At 36.3% G+C, this 21577-nt stretch overlaps 1 protein-coding gene across 3 annotated transcripts in view; it reads left to right on the forward strand.

The window, feature by feature from the left end:
- The window catches only part of MRTFB (myocardin related transcription factor B), a 146419-nt gene that overhangs the window by 93739 nt on the left and 31103 nt on the right, over positions 1-21577 (forward strand). For all 3 annotated transcript variants that reach the window (XM_036739413.1, XM_036739411.1, XM_036739412.1), the window contains one exon: positions 3121-3258. In XM_036739413.1, coding sequence (XP_036595308.1) covers positions 3121-3258 — 138 coding nt within the window. The remainder of the gene's footprint in view (positions 1-3120; positions 3259-21577) is intronic.

Raw genomic sequence — 21577 nt, forward strand, 5'->3', positions numbered from 1 at the left:
GAAGCAGCTGGCACTTGAACCTCATTGTCATCTGAACTAGTCACAGGAAGGAAGAAGACATGTGCAGTTGGGTACAGAAAATAAATTTCACTCAATGGCAAAATGGAAGTGAAAATGGGGAATGAGAGGGAGGATTAATTCTATGCAAAACAAATTCAACTAAGGATGAAAAAAAATTTGTAGCTCTTTTTAAAGTAACAATGAATGGGAAGCTGAGGGGATGCCTCAGAACAAGTTATGGTATATAAATATTATGGAATGTGATTTGCTATAAGAAATGACAAAGAGGATAGTTTCATAGAAACCCAGGAAGACTTGTATAAACTGATGAAGAGTGAAGTGAACAGAACCAAGTGGACAATTTATATATTGACAACAATATAGTAAAGATAAATTTGAAAGAATTGGGAACCCTGATCATCACAATGACCAACACAGCATAATAGCAGAGGATTCATGATAAAACATGCTATTCATCTCCTTATAGAGGGGGGTAAAACTCAAGTACAGAAAGAGACATATTTTTTTTGGACATAGTCCAAAATTTGTTTTTTTTTTATTATACCACATATTTTAACATGGGCTTTTGCTTTTCTTTATTTCTCAGTGTGGGCGAGGAGAGATTGGGGAGGAAAAGAGGGAAAGAAGACAGATCTTTGCTGATAGAAAAACATATAATTCAAAAGAGTATTATCTGCAGTACCTACCTCCAGTTGTCATACTCAAATATGATAGTTGTGTATAAAGTTAGTTATTTTTACCAAATATGTGACCTTGGACAAATCTCTTCATGTCATCTCTGGGGATTTTTTTGCATGTATTTTGTAAGCCTTCAAAAATCAATCTTCTCCCCTCCCCCTTTGGCTGATATGAAGTATGATTCTTTCTTGGTCACTTTCATTGAATTATCATCTATGTCCTATCCACTAACTATGGCTGTATAATAATGCCCTGTCCTGGGCCCTCTGGTTCTTTGTATACCCCCTCTGTGTTTCAGTCAGCTTCCATGGATTCTATGTTCATCTCCATGCAAATGATGCACAGATCTGTTTTCATATATGTATCTCTCCTTTTAGCACTAGTATTTCTTCTGAGCTGTTAGGCATCATTAGTTGCTTAACAGACATTACCAACCCAACATATCTAAAACAAAATTCTTCATTTTCTCCTCCTAACTTCCCTGTCTCTGTCAAGCATACCACTATCCTTCCATTCACCCAGGCTTGCATCCTTAAGAGTTATTCTTAAATCTTCCTCTCCCCACCCAGACCCTCCACATCCAGTCTGTTGCCAGGTTGTCATTTCTGCCTCCATAAGATCGCTTTCATCTACTACCTGCTTCCTCTTTGCATGACCACCACCCTGCTTCATCTGAACTATTTCAGAAGACTCCTACATGGCCTCCAGTCTCTCCCCTTCTTAATGTATCCAACGTGCAACTGTAAAAGAGATACTCCTTAAGCATACGTATGACCATGTGACTTCTCTGACACAAAAATCTCCATTGTCCTTGTTACCTCTAGGATAAAATAGAAACCCTTCTGTTTGCCAGTTAAAGTCCTTCAGAATGTGGTTTCCATCCCACCTTTTCACAAGTCTCTCCTTTCTTAAAATATATTTTCTCCTTGCCTTTGTCTCCTAAAATCTGTAGGTTCCTTCAAAACTTACCTAAACTGCCACCACCTACATGGATCCTTTCTTTTTCTTCCCAGCTGCTAGTGCCTCACGTGCCCTGAAATTTCCTTGTACCTACTTTAAATATATTTTGTATTTACATGTACATGTGTACGGACAGCTAAGTGATATAGTGAATAGAGTGCCCAGCCTGGAGTCAGAAAGATTCATCTTTGTGAATTCAATTCCGTCCTCAGACACTTACTAGCTATGTGACCCTGGGCAAGTCACTTAATCCTGTCTGCCTCAGTTTCCTCATCTGTAAAATGAGCCAGAGAAGGAAATGTCAAACTACTCCAGTATCTTTGCCAAGAAAACCCCAAATGAGGCCATCAAGAGTCAGACATGACTAAACAATAACAAATATATAGTCCGCAAGTAGCAATCATAACTACAGTCCTTTGAAATGGGTTTATTTTATATGATATACGTTTCCTCCAATAGAACATTTTGTCCTTGTATTTGCTTTAAATAAGTAGGTACTGAATATAGGTTATACCACATTAATTTGTCTTTCAGTTATTAGTGGTAAAATTGTTAGCAACCAGGGTTTACACAAGAGTTCAGTGTTATTTTAACTGATTGATACAGGGATGGACACAGGTCAAAATTTTGCCAACCTCATATTAGCAATATTATCATTCTCTCAATAATAATTATTGTTTTCTTATGTGTAGCTCATGTTTGTATGTATACAAAGACTTCTCAGTTGCAAATGAGTTTTTCCTTAATTTGAATTCCATATACATTATGTCTAAAATAAAACTTACATTAGAATTAACTATTCTTTTACTCATTCAGCAAATATTTATTGACTCACTACTTATTCTGGCAAAGGACTGAAGGAGATACAAAGATATATTAAACATGATGCCTTTCCTCAAGAGCTTAAAATTTTGTAGGTGTTAAACGAGGAATACAAAGACGAATGGCATGATTTCTGTCCTGCGTCAATTTACATTTGATTCTGGTTATTTTAATAATAGTACAATAGTTAGCAGTTACATAGCACTTTAAGGTTTGCAAAATACTTTGTAAATATCATCTCATTTGATTTTTACCTGTAAGGCAAGAAGACAGCTATTTTCAAAACAACTATTTCTATAGTGTGGATTCTTTTTTGATAAATTGCAGAGTCTCAGCACTAGAAAGAAGAACCATGTTTCTAAAAGCATGCTTCATTTATTCAGTATGGTATTATTTAGAATTAATTTTTCCATATAAGTGAAATAAAGGGTTCTTTAAGGAACTGAGAATATGTAAACAAAGTATATAGTCCTACCTTTCTAGTTTCACAACATACTACTATTGTATTTTTCTTTTCTTTACTCATTTCCTTTTATAAAAAGATAAAATCATTTGCTTATTTATATTTGCTGTAACTTCATGTGTTCCAAGTTAGAGAAACAGAATTTTCATCTTTCCCCTTCCTATCTTTTTCGCCAGTATACTTCACTATCCACAGCACTTCCTGAATTCTTGAAAACTCCTCTTGCTGCTGATCATCCTACATCACGCCCTACAGCTCCTGTCCTCTCTACGAGCACTGTGTCTTCAGCAAAGCCTGGGCCAGCACTGGTAAAGGTGTGTACCCTATGTATGTGCGTATTAGATTAAAATTTCAGGTCCCCTTGAATTGAAATATGATATCTTTCAGCTTTCTTGTCATTTGTGGCACTTACCCAGACTGTACAGTGTATTTTCAATCTGCAACCTTGAGAAATGTCTACAATAACCATGGGTATACTTGTTTGAATTATTAGCATTAATGATGTAGGAAGTGTCATTATCAACAAACTAACCATTGTCTTATTGGGAAACTCCAAAAAAAACTGGTTTAAAGAAAATTTAACAAAGCTGTGCAAAAATGTTCCAGGAACTACATCAATCCTTTTTCTCATCCACTGAGGGAAGCCAAAAAAAAAAAGGCAGATAAAGTTTCAGTATGACATATTCTTTGTTTTATGGATTTCACAAAAAGATGCTGATTTTAAAAGTTAACATGTTCTTTGGAGTTTGTGCTTGAGATCATTAATTAATGTTATCCCAGAGGTATCGTATGACAGATTCAATGTTTAGAGAACGAAATACAGTTTGTTGTTCTCAATTACGAAATAGAGGTTGACTAGTTGAAGCTTGGTCTGTCTGTACTGTTCTTTTAGATAAGCATGAGATTTTTGGCACTGTGCCCACATTTTACTTGGTGAGAATAATTCATTTTTAACGATACCTCAGAAAGATGATTTTTTTAATCATACATAATTTTTAAATGATATTTATTCACTGGTATCAATACTGCTGTTTTATCTGAGAAGAAAATGAAAGGGGAAATTGCTTCAAATATAGTCTTTAACTGTTTCAAGGGTTGTCATGTGGAAGAATTAGACTTCTTCTGAATAGTTCATCATGGCAGTGAGAAGACCAGAGGGTGAAAGTTACAGGAGGGAGAGTTGGGCTCTTTGTAGGGAGGAACATCCTCACAATAAAAATTGTGTAGAAGTAGACCTTAAGGAGAACACGTTCCATAACTGAAGATCTTCACATATAGGCTAGATGACCACTTTCTAAAAGCATGTTTTTCTATTATTCTCACTTATTTTAAAATTCTGGTTTTACCTACAACTATTATATTATAGGCTTGGGGCATTTGAAAGGTCATTCCTTTTTCAAAGGTCATTCCTAATCCGACTGGTCTAATCCCTTGAAAGATGGAGAAACAGGGGTAGAAAAGTTAAATGACTTCTTCAAGGCCACAGCCAGAATCAATGCCAAATCTGAGACTAAAACTGAGATTTAGTACTTGTGTGTTTCATCTGATAAATACTGCATTTACTGTCACAGCGTTCCTGCTACAAATTTTCAAATCAAGAGTAATTTGACGTTAGATCCTTGTCTCCGTTCCTCCACATTGCAAAACTTCTCAAACTTTACCTCTCCTCTTTCTGCTTCCTGCCTGTCTTAAGGAAAAATACTGAAGTCAAAAGGAGAGCTAAATCTAAATCTACATCCTTGATTCTATCCCCCTTCCCCCCTTGTTTCCATCAATTGTTTCTTGTATATTCAATCTTTCTCCATCTAGTAAATCCTTCCTCTCTCCTGCAAACATGCTTAGTGTTTCTCTTATCCTTTAAAGGGCGAGGGGAATGGGCACCAGGGCAGGAGGTAGTAACCTTTCCTGGATTCAGCTTCCCCCCATTTGAGTTACACTTCCATCTCTCTTCTCTTATTGCCAAACTTCTAGTTAAGAGTAGGTTTTTATCTGTCTTCTACTTCGCCATTCCCACCACTTTACTGAAATCGTTCTAATGAACAATCATTAATAACCTCCTACTTGTAAAATTAAAAGCCTTTTAATCAGATTTTCCTTTACCTTGCATTGAACACTACTGATCACTCTCTCTTTTATAGCTTCCTCTTTAAGCTTCTCTAAAACTGTACTCTCCTGAATCTTACTTATATTTAGGATGCTGAAAGTAAGAAGATCTCCTAACCCTTCTTTCTTTTTACCCCCTTTCTCTCTACTGGTTCCCTTGGAAAACTCATCTACAGCTTCAGCTATTATGTATTTGCAGAGTACTTATAAAATTGTATCTACAACTCTGTTGCTATTGAGTCATTTCAGTTGTGTCTGACTCTCCATGACCCTATTTGGGGTTTTCTTGGCAAAGATACCGAGTAGTTTGCCATTTCCTTCTCCAGTTCATTTTTAAAGATGAGGAACTGAAGCAAATAGAGTTAAGTGACTTGCCCAGTCACACAGTGAATAAGTGTCTGAGGCCAGAGGCCACCTTTGAACTCAGGCCCTCCTAATTCCATGGCTGGTGCTCTGTCTACTGTGCAGCCTAGCTGCCCACTCTTTTCAAAGGCTACAGAACCACCTTTTTAGTAGCCTGTTGGATCTCAACTTTGATACTTCACTGGTACCTTCAACTGACTACACCCAGAACCAGACTCACCTTTTCCCACAAAATCTGTTCATTTTTCTTCCTTTTATCTGTAATAGCATTACTATTTTTCCAATCACCTGTACTTAAAACCTGAGTCATATTTGACCCTTTTTTGCTTACCCATTATCCAATAAATTGCCAGATCCGTTTGATACTCTTATCTATCTGGTTTCTATCCCCTCTTCTCTATTGCCACTGTTATCAAAGTAGTTTGGGCTCACTGTAGCTGCTTCGTCAGTCCCTCCAACCTCAGTCTTTTTAGTTTAGTGGGTTCCACTCCTCTCAGGAGTTTCAAACCTATGATGTCATTGAGCAGAAAGAGATTTGACAGCTCTGCCATGCCAATTCAAGTCAAAAGAAGGGCAAAACAATGTAGAATTTCGAAGATTACATAGATGAGACCATTAATAGCCTCAAAACTAGCAAAACGTCACCCAGTTCCCATCTAGTCATGGAGATTCTAGAACCACATCAAGAAACATTTGGAGCCTCTGCCACAATTTCCTATATCAGTTCAAATCTGTCTATCGGTCCAATTGTACTCTTATCATAAACTTGTCCACCTTTCCCAGGGCCTGAGCACTATTGTAAGTAATGATTTAATATTGACCACAATGGCTAACACCTTCTTGTGTTCTGAATCTTCCATTGTAGTAAAGTCTGCCCATCAGTTTGCACGAAAAAACTTTCCTCCACTCTTGCAACTGCATCATATCACAGAACGTCAGAGTTGGGCCTTTGTTGAACGTGTAGGACACCCAGTATCTGAAAAAGAATATCTGCGGTATACTAGACAAGGGGTCATCCAGCCTTTGCAAAGCACTTTACATGCACTCTCTCATTTTATCCTCACAACAGACCTGTGGAGCAGGTGCTGCTACTTTTATTCCCATTTTACAAAGGAAACCAAGTGAGACAAAGGTTAAATGATCCAGGATCAAAATTATAAGTTTCTGAGATAGTATTTAAAGTCTCGTCTTCTGACTCCTAAGGCCAGTCCTTTACCCACTACACCACCTAGCAGCCGGGTGTGAGGTTACTTCTATCCCTGTTTTCTTTCATCTTAGTCATTCTGACTCAGTGTTCTGGCCTATCTCCCTCTGAGCGTCATAGTTTCTGAAAACTTGTGAAGATTGTTGTGTTTTTATTCAAGTTACAGATAAAAGTTTTAAACAGCATAGGGCCAAACACAGACCCCTGGGATGATACTCCATTAGATCCCTCCTTCCAAATCTGTCTGTCTTTGCTCCCAGCTTCAATATGTGCTTTTTTTATTATGAACTTGACAAACATGAAATTGTCCATATACAAAGAATAGAAAGTGGATTATATATGAAATGGTGAGACTCTATTACTTAGAGTTTGTTTTTTCACATATACGTTAAATTTAACATGATAGTACCAGTGCTGCCCTGCTTATCTGCTTCCTGAACTTCCTTCTGGTCTCTTTTAATTGTTCATTGCTAATTCTTTTCTTTTCTTTTTGAGAGCACTATCATACCTTATTCCTCCCCATATAATTCTCCCCCCTCATCCCCCAAAGTCTCCCTCCCTTGTAATAAATACGTCAGAGAGTTATGGTTACAGTCAAGCTTCTTTCTTCTATACGAGTCTTTTTAAAATCTTAATTTGTTGGTCAGTATCCACATCATTTTCTTTAGATTAGCCTTTTTCTTCTTCATAAAAATTGTTTCCGTTTGTGTATTCAGAATTTCATTCTGGGGAGTTTCTCTTATCATCATGACGATGTCTGCTGATTAGCTACAGCAAAATTTTGTTTTATCAACTGTATTGCTCATTCACTTAACATACCCTTCTTTTTGAGCCATATTTTTTATTGTCACCATCCCAGTATTTCCCCTCACTAACAGAACCCCTTCTTTCTGCCTGACTGCAAAAACTGTCAGATTTGCCATAGTGTGCCATTTGATATCTGGAGAATATTCAAAGTAGAACAAGATGTGTCTTTCAACCAAGTACCTCTAGTTCAAGCATTTTTTGGAAACTAGATTAAGAAATCAGGCCTTTTTGAGTCATCCAGCTTATTAGCCCAGGGGCCTTCTAACTAGAACTCCCCAATATTACTCTGGTATACCCAATTATTTCATTGGTCCTTGCTCCTAAAGAAACAGTAAAGTCACCAGCATTGCAGTCATTCCAGAAAAAGTTTGTACTCCAAGAAATATTAAACTTTCCAAACACAGTTTAGTCAATTACAATACTTGATTGAATAGAAGAGCTATAAACTAAGGAATCATACCTAGTAAACTGCCTGGAAACACCATGCCTAAATCCCCAAGGCCAAGACATGAGCTGAACAGCTATGGTTAATAGAAGTAAGATCAGAAGCAACAGAGATTTGAGCAAAGAAAGCTTCCTACTTTTGAGTTTGTTCCATCTATCCTATCTGTTTCAGTAATTCTTGAATTCTGTGTTTTGGATTAACCTGGAATTTTTAAAAATTTCTTTTTTAAATTACCTGATACCTTCTAGGTTATCAATTTTAATTACTCTTTTCACACCTTAGCCTCAGTGACTCAGATTGTGCTTATTTACTCTGCATGGGGATACTAAGTGAATTTCTGAACTTTTTAAAAAATGCAATGTCAGTCTCATTTTTAGATAAGTATTTTGAGGGAAATTATTGATAATAGATGGTTATTAGGTTTGTTTTCATAAGGAGAATGGTTAAAACAAGGACAGTGGAAATTGATCTTATGTTCTCTGTGATATCTAAGTGCTTATAAATTCGTGCTGTCAGTTATGTTTTGTGAAACAATGCCATGTGAATTCAAAACAATGGTATTGAGGAATTAGTCTTAAGACAGTTGTTGTTTACCCAAGTTAATCATTTTCCTTGAAAAACCATTCATAAGTTTGTCATAGGGCAGCTAGGTGATGCAGTGGATAGAGCACCAGGCCTGGAGTCAAGAAGACCTGAGTTCAAATCCAGCCTGAGACACTAGCCGTGTGACCCTGTTTGCCTCAGTTTACTTATCTGTAAAATGAACTGGAGAAGGAAATGGCAAACCACTCCAGTATCTTTAGCAAGAAAACCCCAGATGGGGTCACGAAGAGTTGGACAAGTTTACTGTAAACTAAGAGAACAGAATATGTAACTTGGATCATTTGTTTAATTTTAAAAAACCAACATATGAAAGAGGAATGTGCATTTTTCCCCAAATAATTATGTGATTAAGAATTAGAAAATTTTTTTCAGATTCATATGTATTAAATTTTTATATAAGAATTACTAATTTTTCCTCTGAAAAAGGTGGGAATTTGAAAGTTAGAATTCATCTGAATCATCTTATATTTGGTGTGTGTATATTTATAAGATAATATTTATTCATAGGAATACATTATTGTTAGAAGTTGATGACAGTTCACTCAAAAGTATGGTATTCATTTACTTAAATACATGCTGAAGAAGAGGCTCTGTTACAAAGAATGAAAAGGTTGACAAAATACATGTTAGTGAGTTCTGTTAATTCAGTTTAAGTGCCTTTCTTCTTTATATGTTCTAACATTTTGCTCTTCCTTTATAAATTTCCACTATCTGCTTTCTAGAGATTGACTATAAGCTTAAACTATATGTTTTCACCTTAACTCAGAATCTGGGGTAGTACAGTATAAAGAACATTGAAATATGGAGGTAGTGGAATGCAAACAAGAGTTCATCAGATAGGACCTAGAATGGTTCAGCAAATTTAATCAGCCTGAGTAGGAAACATCAGCTCCAAAGATAGATGTTCAAGCTGTAATGGAAGAAAAATCGTTCAAAAGAAAAAGATTCTGGAAGCTCATATTAACAAGGGCATGAAAGATGATCAGAAGATAATATCCCATGATGAAGGTCATTAGGAACCTGGACTTGAGCCAGGAGAGATAACTGTTTTGGATCAAAAGGACATTGCTATATTAACACAAAGTGAGTACCTTTTCATGTGTATGGATAACCAGTTTGGTTGAAGCACTGTGTAGCTTTCGGAAATCATTATCAACCCTTGACAGTAGAACTATTAGTCATTACTCTCATCCTGTTCAGAATGTCAAACATGGAGATATAAAATGTGTACTGGATGAAGGCATCGTTAATTATTTCTTTATGGTAAAGAAACCCCCAAGCACTTTTTTTCATAACTTATACTTTTTTGTTTTAATGTGTATGTGCCATGGTTTAAACTAAGGTTTGACTCTTCATTGACTAAATGTACGGAAGCATTTATAATTGCTAAGCTCTAGAATTAAAATTCTGTACTGAATTCACCATCAAAAAACTTTATTAAAAAAAAAAAGGAAAAGAAAGAAAACAGTGGATTTGGAGTTAGGAAGACCTGGGTCCAAATCCTGCCTCTGACATATAGCTATATGATCCTGGACAAGTCAAATAACCTCTCTGCCTTAGTTTCCTTGGCTGTAAAATAAAGTTGGAATAAATGTTTTCTGAGATCCCTTTCATCTCTAAATCTATGATCCTATTAGCCTACAATCGTAAGAAAGGAAGGTGTATATAACACACAGCACAATGGATGGTAAAGGTACGGCCAAAGTAAAGAATAGAATGGGATGAAGTATAGTTGGACAATCTGGGGCCAAGATAGATAATAGTAAGCTCTATCACCACAGACTGGCACACTAGTCAAAAAAGCACTGCCCCCACAAAGGTAATTCCAAAGCTAAGTGGATTAAGTGAGACATGGTCTCAGGAGGCAAGGGCACCATTCTCCTTTTAATTATCCTGGTTCACTACCATCACTCTTCTTCATGTCTCATTTAGACCATTTCAGTAGCTTTTTCATTGGGCTTCCCCTCTCTAATCCATATTCCACATAGCTGCCAATGTGACTTTGCTAAAGCATAGTCAGGTCCCTGTTCAGTAAAAGCTAGTGACCTCCCCATTACTTCTGAGATCAGATACAAACTCCCCTGTTTAGTTTTTAAAGCCCTTCACAATCTAGCTTCCACTCACCTTCCAGCTTTGTTATTGTTTATTATTAACTTTCACATTACTATACTGTCTAGCCAAAGTGGCCTTCTGACTATTCCTTATACACTGTTCCATCTTGTCTTCCTGTCTTTACCCAGGCTGTCTCCCAAGCTTGAAAAGAACTCCTTCCTTACCTCACATGTTAGAATCCCTAGTTTCCTTCAAAACAGAGCTCAAGCACAAGCTTCTAGATGAGACCTTTCCTGATCTTGCCCTCTCCCCAATAACATTAAATTATATTCATGTATTCTTTTTGCCTGTATATATTTAAAGTACTTAATACCTTAAAACTGAACTAACATTTTTGGGACATCCTGTGTTTGTATAAATGTTATTTCCTCTGACAGCTCCTTGAGCGCAAGGGCCTGTTTCACTTTTGTTTTAGATCAAAGTCTATCATAGTGCCTGGCACATAACTGACAGTTAATGGATGATCGTTGATTATTTCTTTCTTGACTTGACACCCATTCGATCCAAGTCTTCCCATGTTTCTCTGAATTCCTTATATTCATTATTTCCTGCACAATAATATTCCACTACACTCAGATGTTGTAGGTTTTTCTTCAGCCCATTTTGTTTGTATTTTTGCTAATAATGTTGCTTTTAAAAAGCTGATATCTAATCATATCACAATATAAATAATACTTCCACAGTTCTGTATGCTTCAGAAGTGAAAACTGATGAGACAAAAATTAATGCAGGATGTATCAAAGCAACAAGATGAGAAACTGTTCGTTGAGAAAAGATCTTTGCATGAATTATCTCTGATAGAGTCTGATGTCCAAGACATATAGTGAATCTAGACCAGTATAGGCTGCGTTTATATAAGAAGGCTGGTCATGGTGTCAGAAAAACTACCTGGGTTAAATTTGTCCACCTTTAACACATGCTAGGTGAAAGCACATAGCTTTGTGATCCTGGGCAAGTCATTTAATTTTTCTATGCCACAGGCACTTCCCTAAGATGTGAATTTCACACTGTGTGCCAATCTGCATTAGTAAAGACCTCACTGAGTTTCCTATACCAACGAAACTACATTTGGTCCAAAAAAGTACAAGATCAAGAATAATATTCCCTAACAGATAAGCAGTTAAAGGATATTTTTCAAAGTATCATTTGATATTATTTAAAATATCCAAAAGGATAGTTTTCAAAAGAATTGTAAACCATATAAAAACATGTTCTAAATCACTAATAATAAATGTAAAAACAACTCTGAGGTTTTTTTACTTCATATCACTCAAATTGGCAACAATGTCAGAAAACGGAATTAGTGTTAGAAGTTCAGAAGGAAAACAGATATATTATAAGTTCCTGATGGAAAGCAATTTGTCATCATGTGATAAAAGGGAAGAAGAGAAAAAGCCTTTGACCTAGGAAAAAACTTACTCTGGGGAATATACCTGAAGGAGAACGAAAGACATGTATATACGCATACAGTGATATATGTATCTCTAGAGATATCAATATATAGAATACACACATATATTCCTACATAGAAAAATACATACATGTACACACATTTGTTTTATGTACACTCACACTAAGATATGTAGCAATATTTTTTGTGGTAGCAAAGAACTAGAAACAAAATTGGTGCCCATTTGATTAGGCAGTAGCTGAATAAATTCTGGTAAATTACTATAATTTTATTATCGAATATTTCTGTGCTATAAGAAGTGATGAGCATAAAGAATTCAGAGAAATGTAAGAAGATTTGTATAAACTGAAAAAAGTCCCATACATACAGCATAGGTATGTAAGTAATGTAAATGACAAGAGCAGTAAAACAAAGCTGAAGTGCTGTGGTTGATCTTGGCCTAAGAAAAGAGGAAGAAAATGCTCCTCCCTTCTTTTATTAGACAGTAGAGGGCGTTGGATGCAGAATGTTTCATATGCTGTCAGACTTGGTGCTGTGTGGATAGGTTAATTACTTTTCTGTGTCACATATTAAGGCTTACTGAAGGGGTGCTGTATATCTGGAAAATATTATAATGTAGAAACAAAAGGCATCCATAAAACAACAAAAAAGGAAACTATTGAGTCAGTTCTACCATACTATTTAAGTATCATGTAAAACTTTCATGTGTATGATTTTATTTGATCCTCAAAACAACCTGTGAAATAGGTAGTGCATGTTTTATCATCCTCACTTTCTAGGTGAGGAAACTCAGGTTTGAAGAGGTTGTGACTACTTTAAGGTTAGACATTTCACAGTTCACAATAACGGCGCCAGAAACCAAACCTACTTTCCATTATCCTTTCTACTATACCATCCTGGCTTTCTAGCTGTACTGGAGATAGTATAATTAGAATAAGCCAAGAGATTCCAGAAAGACCACAGCGTCTTTAATATAAACACCAAATATTTCCTATCAATAAAGTGTTTGTCTGGTATTTTATGGTTATCCCCAGGAATGCTCAGCTGATTAACTGACACAATAAATATTTCATCTTCTTTGACCCAAATAGATCCTTTTTCAAATGAAACTACTAACAATAGAAATAAAACTGTTCTTGTCAAGGTCTGACATTATTAATACATAGCTAGGATGATTTCATGAATAAACTTGATATTGTAAGGTACCATTGCTGCCCACTAATTTAGTAGTTTTAGGTAGATTATCTTTCTTTCTCCACTGGTACAATAAACATAGGGCAGCTAGGTAGCACAGTGGATAGAATACCTAGAATCAGGAAGACTCATCTTCCTGAGGTCAATTCTGGCATCAGACACATATTAGTTTTATGACCCTGGGCAAGTCATTTAACCCTGTTTGCAATAGTTTCCTCATCTGTAAAATGAACTGGAAAAGGAAATGGCAAATCACTCCTCAAATGGGGTCACAGAGAGTCAGACATAACTGAAATGACTGAACAAACACACAGTAAGGATAATAATCAGGTCATGCACTCCTCCCAGGGTGCTTGAGAATAAATTCCATACTGCCCCTAGGGTTCAAAGCAGTTTTCAGACAACAGCATAATTTCATCCTGCAAAAATCTCGATGAAGGCAAAGAGTTCACATTCCTAAAAAGAGACACTTAAAGAGCATCAGTCAATTTTTAAAGTCCTTTTTGGTATATTAAGAGAACTGATGTTCCTCCAAAGACAGAGCAAGTGATGCTACTTACAGTAGCCTCATATAACAGCTTATTTAATTAGCAAAGGAATTAGATCTTAAATGCAGCCTAGAAAAGTCCGCTTGACTGTAATTCTGCATTCTTGACCAGGTGTGCCATTGTCATATACTTGAAAGGAAGTTTGCCTTTTATAGGACATACAGATTCTAGTCAATACAGGAAAAATGTACTGAAAAGAAGCATTTGAATAAGCATGGCTAAATGAAAACTGTATAGATAAGAATTTAAGGACTAAGAAAGCAAAGAATACCTTAATGTTAAAAATGATTGATTTGAGAATAAATATCTGCCAGCAACACAAAAATTATGAGAAATGAAAATTGAAGTGACAATCAGAACCTGGGTTTAGGGGTAAGCATCAAGATAGGTACAACATATAGGGAACTTGGAGAGGGGAGAAATGAAAGATAGGTTTTAATATTACATTTTTACAAATGCCATTACATTTTTTGATGCCAGAATACTCTGCTCTCCGTGGCACATGGGCATTTATTTTGTGGTAAGTCAAGGTACATGTGTGTTATAGGAAAAGCTCAAAGCATCCAGGAAACAATAACAAATGAGAAATCTAATTTCGAAGTAGGGATAAGAGGTCACCATTTTAAAAACCTTTAATGATTAATACAAATCCCTTGTTCTGATTTTGACAGCACTTTTACTTATTTTATTTTATTTAAAAGAAAGTTCAAATGGCTAAGAAAGAGGCAGAGTCAAGATGGTGGAGTGATAGGAAGCAATTCAGTTCCTCTCCACATACTCATCCTAACAGTTGTAGAAAATGTACCAGACTATATGCTGTTGGAGAAACCCAGGTAAAGTCTCATTGAGTCCTTTGTCCAGCTGTGCTCAGGATAGGAAAACAAGCAAGCCTGTGGATGTTAGAGGTAGAGCTGGAACAGGAGCATTCTGAATGCAGAGCACTACAGCATGGAGGAAAAAGCCCAGATCTACACCAGGACCCTGCAACAGAGACAGGTGCTGATTTTCAGCTTTGGTGCCCACTATACAGTCCCTAGTCATAGATGCAGGGTGGAGTGAGGGGTGGGGACCTGCACTAGCAGTGATGTTCCAGGATAGGGAGGCCCCAGACAATATAGTAAGAAAGGTGGTGGTTCAGAAGCCAGCAGCAGTGGTATGGCTTAGACCCAGGAGCAATGCAAAATTTCACTTCCAAAGGCTAAACTAGCCTGCCGAAGAATAACCAGGGAAGGAATCCCAGAATAATGGAGAGCCTGCAATTCTGCCACTCTGCCAAGAGAGCTTTCCAGCTAGCTGAGAGGGATGAAGTCCAACAGCATTCTACTCTCATTCAGACTCAAAAGCAGGTCAGGAGTTTGCAGAGTTCAGATCATGGGAGAAACAATCAGACTTTGCTCTGGATCAGACCACTGAGAGAATTCTGAAAGCTTGCAGATCTCCAAGCTGAGCTGTCTCTGAGATCCAAGGATAAAATAAAACTGAATACCTCCAGGAAAGCAGCAACAGGTCCAGCCAGCTCTTACCTCTAGAAGTGAGCAAAGCCTGGCCCTAACATCAAGTTCAAAATCCAGAAGTAGCCTGACGCAAACAAAAAAAGAATACCATCCAAATGAGCTCTTTATGATGGTAGGGACACTTGAAATACAAATCTAGAAGAAGAAAATGGCTCCCAAACATCTACAAGCAATGGCTGAGGGAAAAATGTAACTTGGGCACAAACTAAACTAGAATTCCTGAAATAGATTAATAAAAAAGGAATAAGATGTTTTTATTAATGGAATGAGAACTACAGGAGAAAGAACTGGAAAGGGAGTGAACACCTTGGCGCAAGAAGTACAGAACCTTGCCCAAACAACCAAACTTCCTGAAAATTCAAATGAACCAAATAGAAGCCAATGAGTCCCTGAGGCAACAAGAAATATTAAAGCCAAAAGACTGAAAAAAAAAGAAGAAAATGTAAGGTATTTCATAGCAAAATTAAAAATGATGCAGAAAACCAAAAGGAGAAAAAAATTGAAGAATCGTTGGACTGTCTAAACACTATGACCAAAAAAAGCCTAAACATCACATTTCAAGGAATATTAAAAGATAACTGCCTAGATCTCTTATAATCGGAAGGCAGAGTTGAAAGAGAGTCCACCAGTCACCTGAAAGAAGCCTCAAGATGAAAACTCCATGAACATCACAGCCAAAATTCAGAACTTCTAGGTCAAAGCACACTATAAGCAGCCAAAAAGAAAAACGTCAAGCACCAATAAGCTACAATCGGGATCACACGCTGTTTAGTAGCCACCACTAATAAAAGGAGTAGAGAATGTGCAATATGATATTCCAAAAGGCAAAGACTATAGGCTTGTAGGCAAGAATAACTTAGAAAAAATTAATAAAGTAATGTTGCTGGAGAGTGGGGGGAAGGGAGAGCAAACATTTCATGAAATAGCAGTTCTAAGCATTCCTAATAAAAACTGGAGCTGCAGAGAAACTCTGAAGTACAAGCACAGAAATGAGAAATATAAAAAGGTAAATGTGAGGGGATAAGGATAAACTTTACATTCAAACATGAGAAGATATACATGCCCCCGTGAACCATGTAGTGTTCATAGAACGAGTCCAGTTAGACAAGGCCTAGGAATAGCTGTCATGTCTTCATGATCTGAAGAAAAGAATGGAAAAAATGGAAGACAAATACACTGAAATGAAGGGAAAGGAAGGTTAGGGGAAATTCTCTCACATAACAAAGGCACACAAGTAGATATCTGTACAAACATGGAGGATATGGGGTGAAGAAGCTGATGCTTGAACCTCACTCTCATCTGGACTGGTCAGAGGGGGACAAATACATACAAATTTGGGTACAAGAATACATTTTGCTCAACAGGGCAGAGAAATTAGAGGGATTAGAAGGGTAGATTAAGGGAGGGGTTACTCCTAAGCAAAATAAATTTTAAGGCTATAACATAATATTTATACCTCTTTTTGAAGTGGCAAAGAATGGGAATCTGAGGGGTACCCATATATTGGGGAATGAATAAACAAATTATAGTATATAAATGTGATATATCTTAGAATAATGACAAAATAGGATTCCAGAAGACTAATGTTGAAATATGCTTACCCAACTCCTGGTAGAGAGGTGAAGGATTCAGAATGAGACAAATTTTTAGGACATGTCCAACATAGAAATTTGGTTTTGATTTTACGTGTGTGTAATGGGTTTTGATTTTGTGTTCTTGGGGTGGGTATAAAAGTTGGGGCACTGGTTGGGGGGCAGTGTGGAGCATGAGGTAAATCTTGGCTGATGAAAACAAAATTTGGGAACAAACACAGTGATCGACCACAATTCCTGAAGACTAGTGATGAAACATGCTGCCCACCTCCTGATAAAAAAGTGATGGAAGGAAAATTGAGACGTTTTTACTTAGACATGGCCAGTGAGATTTTGTTTTGCTTTACTGTAACCTGTTTGTAACACTGGTTTTGTTTTTTCTTGCTTTCTTGATTGGAAGCAGGGAGGGAAGTGGCAGGGAGAAGAAGGCTGATCCTTGAAAATAAAGTAAAATTTAATTTTAAAAGAAGTTATAATGGCTGAGATGGTTGGACAATTGACCATTCTAACTATGGAAAACTCAAAAAGAGCAATGGAATTTGGCAAAGACATTGTCTCATCTAATCAGCACAGAAATTCTAGTACCAATATCCATAAATCAGCAAAATTCCCATCTGCTTTCTTCAGCCTAGTCAGTCAATGGAAAGACCTGCCACTATTGCAAGTACCTTTCACCCCCCTCCCAAGTCTGCTGAGATCCGTCTGGGTTGCTTGATTTCTCTCACAACCTGGATGAATAGATGCTACCAATTCTTTTCCTTACAGTGAGATGGAGGATGGCCAGGCCTAACCCCCAAATCCTTGGGCACTGTCATCTGATTCAAGGCAATGTCCTAGACTCTGGAAGGACAAAGACAAGAACAAAAACTGCCCCTGTCCTCAAGAAGCTTAAATTCTACTGGAGGAAATAGGACACGTACACAAATAATGAAATACAAAGTCATCTGAGGAAAGAGTATTGATAACACAGAGGTTCAGGAAAAAATTTATGAAGGAAGTTCAGTTTGAGCTAACCCTTGAAAATAGTATAATTTGGCTAGAATATAGCGTATGTGAAGGAAAGTAATATGAAATAAGTCTGTAAAGGTTAAGGGAAAGCCTCAAAATGGCAGACTAAGAAGTTTGTATTTCATCCTAAAAGTAAAAGAAAGCTAGTGAATTATATAGTCAGACCTGTGTCTTAGGAAAGTCAGTTTGGCAGCTATATAGAGGATGAATTAGAGAGGGGAGAAATTAGGATTAGGGATATCAGACTATTTCAGTAGTCCATGCAAGAGGCAATGATGGCCTAATTGAGACCCAAAAGATGGATGTGAGAGATACTGTGAAGGTAGAATTGAGATGAGGAGAGGGAAAAGGCAAAGATGACTCTAAGGTTAGAAATCGGGGTTAGTGGGAAAGATGATGGTATATTCAACAGAAAAGGAAAGCTGTGGCAGGGGGAAGGGCAGTGTAGATTTAGTGTATGATCATTAGTTCAGATCTAATGGGAAAAAACAGGTTGTTGATTTGAACATACATATGAGTGTTATACCTTGGACAAGTCATTAAACTTCTGTTTTCCTCAGTTTCCTCAACTGTAAAATGGGGATAATACCCCACAGGGTGGTTGTGAGGATAAAATGAGATAATATTTATAAAGTGTATAGCGCAGTGCCTAGAATATAGTAGGTACTCTGTAAATGCTAGCTATCTGTGACATAGAAGAGTAAGTGTGGTGTAATAGAGGAGAACAGGACGTGGAACCAGAAGATCTGTGTTTGGAGCCTGCTTCTGACACTTAATAATATCTGCCCTTAAAAAGCCTTTGACATTGTAAAACACTCATTTATGCTTTTAAAAAAAAAAAAGACCCTACAAAGTATAGACACAGAGGCACCTTTTTAAATTATCAGAATAAGTATCTAAAGCCAAAAGCAGGCATCAGATGTAATGAGGAGATACACTAGAAGCTTTCTCAGTAATTGCAGGCCACAAGGTAAACCCTTAAAAATCAATAGTGTTTCTATATAATAAAAAAAAATCCAAGAGGCAATAACAAAGAGAAATCCCATTCCAAATAACCATATAGTGCTTAAAATGTTTGGAGTCAGTCTACTAAAGCATACAGTCACAAAAAGCTCTTTAAAGAAATAATAATAGATGGAGGGAGTATGCAAGTGATTGTGGCTGTGCCATGCCAATATAATAAAAAATGACAATATTACTAAAATTAGCTTACAATTTTAGTGCCATACTACTCAAACTATAAAAGGGGATTCTTCATAAAACTTAATAAGGTAGTGAAATTTATTTGGAAAATCAAAATAATTAGAATATCAAGGGAAGTAATGAGACTAGGATGAAAAGGGAAATAGTACTTCCAGAGTATATTAAAAAGCAGCAGTCGCCAAAACCATCTGAAATGAGTTTTTAAAAAGAGAGAGAAATAGATCAATGGAACAGACTAGTCAGAGAATCGGAAACGATGTTACTCATTAACTTTGTGTTTGGTAAACTGGAAAACAAATTACTTGGAGAAAAAAAATCCCTATTTAATAGTAACTGTTATAAAAACCAGAAAGTAATCTGATGGAACAACATTTTATGCCATACTCTAAATGGATGTATGACCTTAATATTTAAAATAATACCATTAAAAATTAGAAGAGGCAAATTATTATGCCTCCCATAGTCATGGGTAGATATAGTCTTAAATAAGGGATAGAGGCAGTTACAAAATATAAAATAGATGATGAGGAGGGCAGGGGGTAGTCCCCCTATGCACCAAAATAGTTATAGAGAATTCAAAGTAGATGTCGTTGACTGGGAATGGCAAAATAATGTGATTCATGAATGCAACGGAATATTGCTGTGCTATAAGAAAAGATAGTGGATACAGAGAAGCTGGGAAAGATTTCTATGATCTGACGCAAAATGAACAAAAAGAAATATAGACTACAACAGTGTAATCAGAAAGAACAACCATGAAACAACCAAAAGTGAATGTTGCAAAATTACAAAGCATGGTGCCAAAGAAGAAATTTAAGAAGACATCCCCCTCACACTTCTTTGCAAAGGTGGGAGTTCCACAGGTGAACATATTTCACACATGTTCAGACTTTTTCAGTGTATTAATAACTTCTACTGAAATCAGCATTTGTTACATAGGCTGGCTTTCTTGGAGGTGAGGGATAGGAAAGATCCGGGGAGAAATTTGGTGATGTAGAAAATTGATCAATAAAAATTTATTTTAAAACAACACCTACCTCAGTGAGATGACATGTAAAATACATTGCAAAACAGAAATTATCACTGTTGAAATGGTAGCTGTCATTACTAGAATGTATTTTTTTTACCAAGTATAATTTATCTTAATCTAAATCAAATCAATGATTTTCAAATAAAACAAAGTTCTGTGGGGGAAAGGGGAGGAAGAACAAGTATAAAGTTCTTTCAGGAGGGTGTTTTGCCTTTATTAATTCATGACATTATTACGGGGCTAGTAGATTTCTAGCATATAATTTCTTCCCTAACATTTTTTTAAATACACAACACAATTTGATTTTGATAGCTACTTTGGCAGGGCAGGGTGGGGGAAGGGGGGCCTCCAGTTCCACAGTGATACAAAGTGAAGAAAGCAGATGATTTACTGTATATGAAACATTTGAATAGAAATAATGATATACGGTCTATAGGTATTAATTGAATAATTAAATATAATTCAGAATGTGTAATTTACAGTCAGGTGGCAGTTACCATAATGAAGATAGAAATACTTCTGCTTCCTAGGAATAAGTCATATATTTTTGACAGCAGACCTGGACTTTGGTTTAGTGATGAAAAGATGAACCTTCTTTGAAAGATAATTCATATATATAGCCATTCTTTATGTTTTCTCCAGCATGCAAATTAACAACCCACAATTAACATCTGACATGTTTTTGCCTTTATTATCTTAAAAGACAGATATCCTTTTCCCTGAAGAATTTTGTAAGAGGAAGATAAAGAGTATAATGAGTCACTAAATATATGTGAGGCATAAAACTATACATATTGCCTGGATGTGCACTGTCTTACACATCTCACATAATCTATCATTAGTTTCATGAAATGATATAAATTGCCTGCAACTATATTTAGGAATTTGAATTGCATTGATTTAATAAAGAATCAGGAGCACTGGCACTACATTGGCTAAATGTTTATATCTTTAGAACTAACACTGCAATAACAGTTCCATGATCTTATCTTTTAAAATAATATAAAATCAGTTCATTGGAGGGGTTACAACCTTGCAGGTTAATATCAAGCAACATGTTTTATAAGTAGGAAATTAATCTTCATATTTGTTATTTCATAGTTATCTTTAATTTAGTTTTACATTTTTAAAGAATATACACCAAAGTAATTACTAGAATCGTATAAAAATCTTTGGAAAAATTCTTCCAAGAAAGAAAATCTCTTTAAAATATGGTTTTACAACGTTGAAAGACTTTAGAACTCCAATCAGTGCAATGACAAAACAAGATTCCAGAGATAGAGTATGCTAACTACCTGCCACCAGAAAGGTGATGGATTTAAAATGCAGAATGAGTCATATATTTTTAAACATGGCCAATGTAGAAATTTCTTTTGCTTGACCATGCGCATTTGTTATAAGGGTTATTTTCTCTCTTTTTTTTATTGTTCACATGGGGCACGGGGGATAGATATATACATTTTAATTGAGAAAAATAGTCACAATAAATTTTTAAT

This window comes from Trichosurus vulpecula, chromosome 9 (assembly GCF_011100635.1).
Source record: "Trichosurus vulpecula isolate mTriVul1 chromosome 9, mTriVul1.pri, whole genome shotgun sequence".
NCBI lineage: Eukaryota > Metazoa > Chordata > Mammalia > Diprotodontia > Phalangeridae > Trichosurus > Trichosurus vulpecula.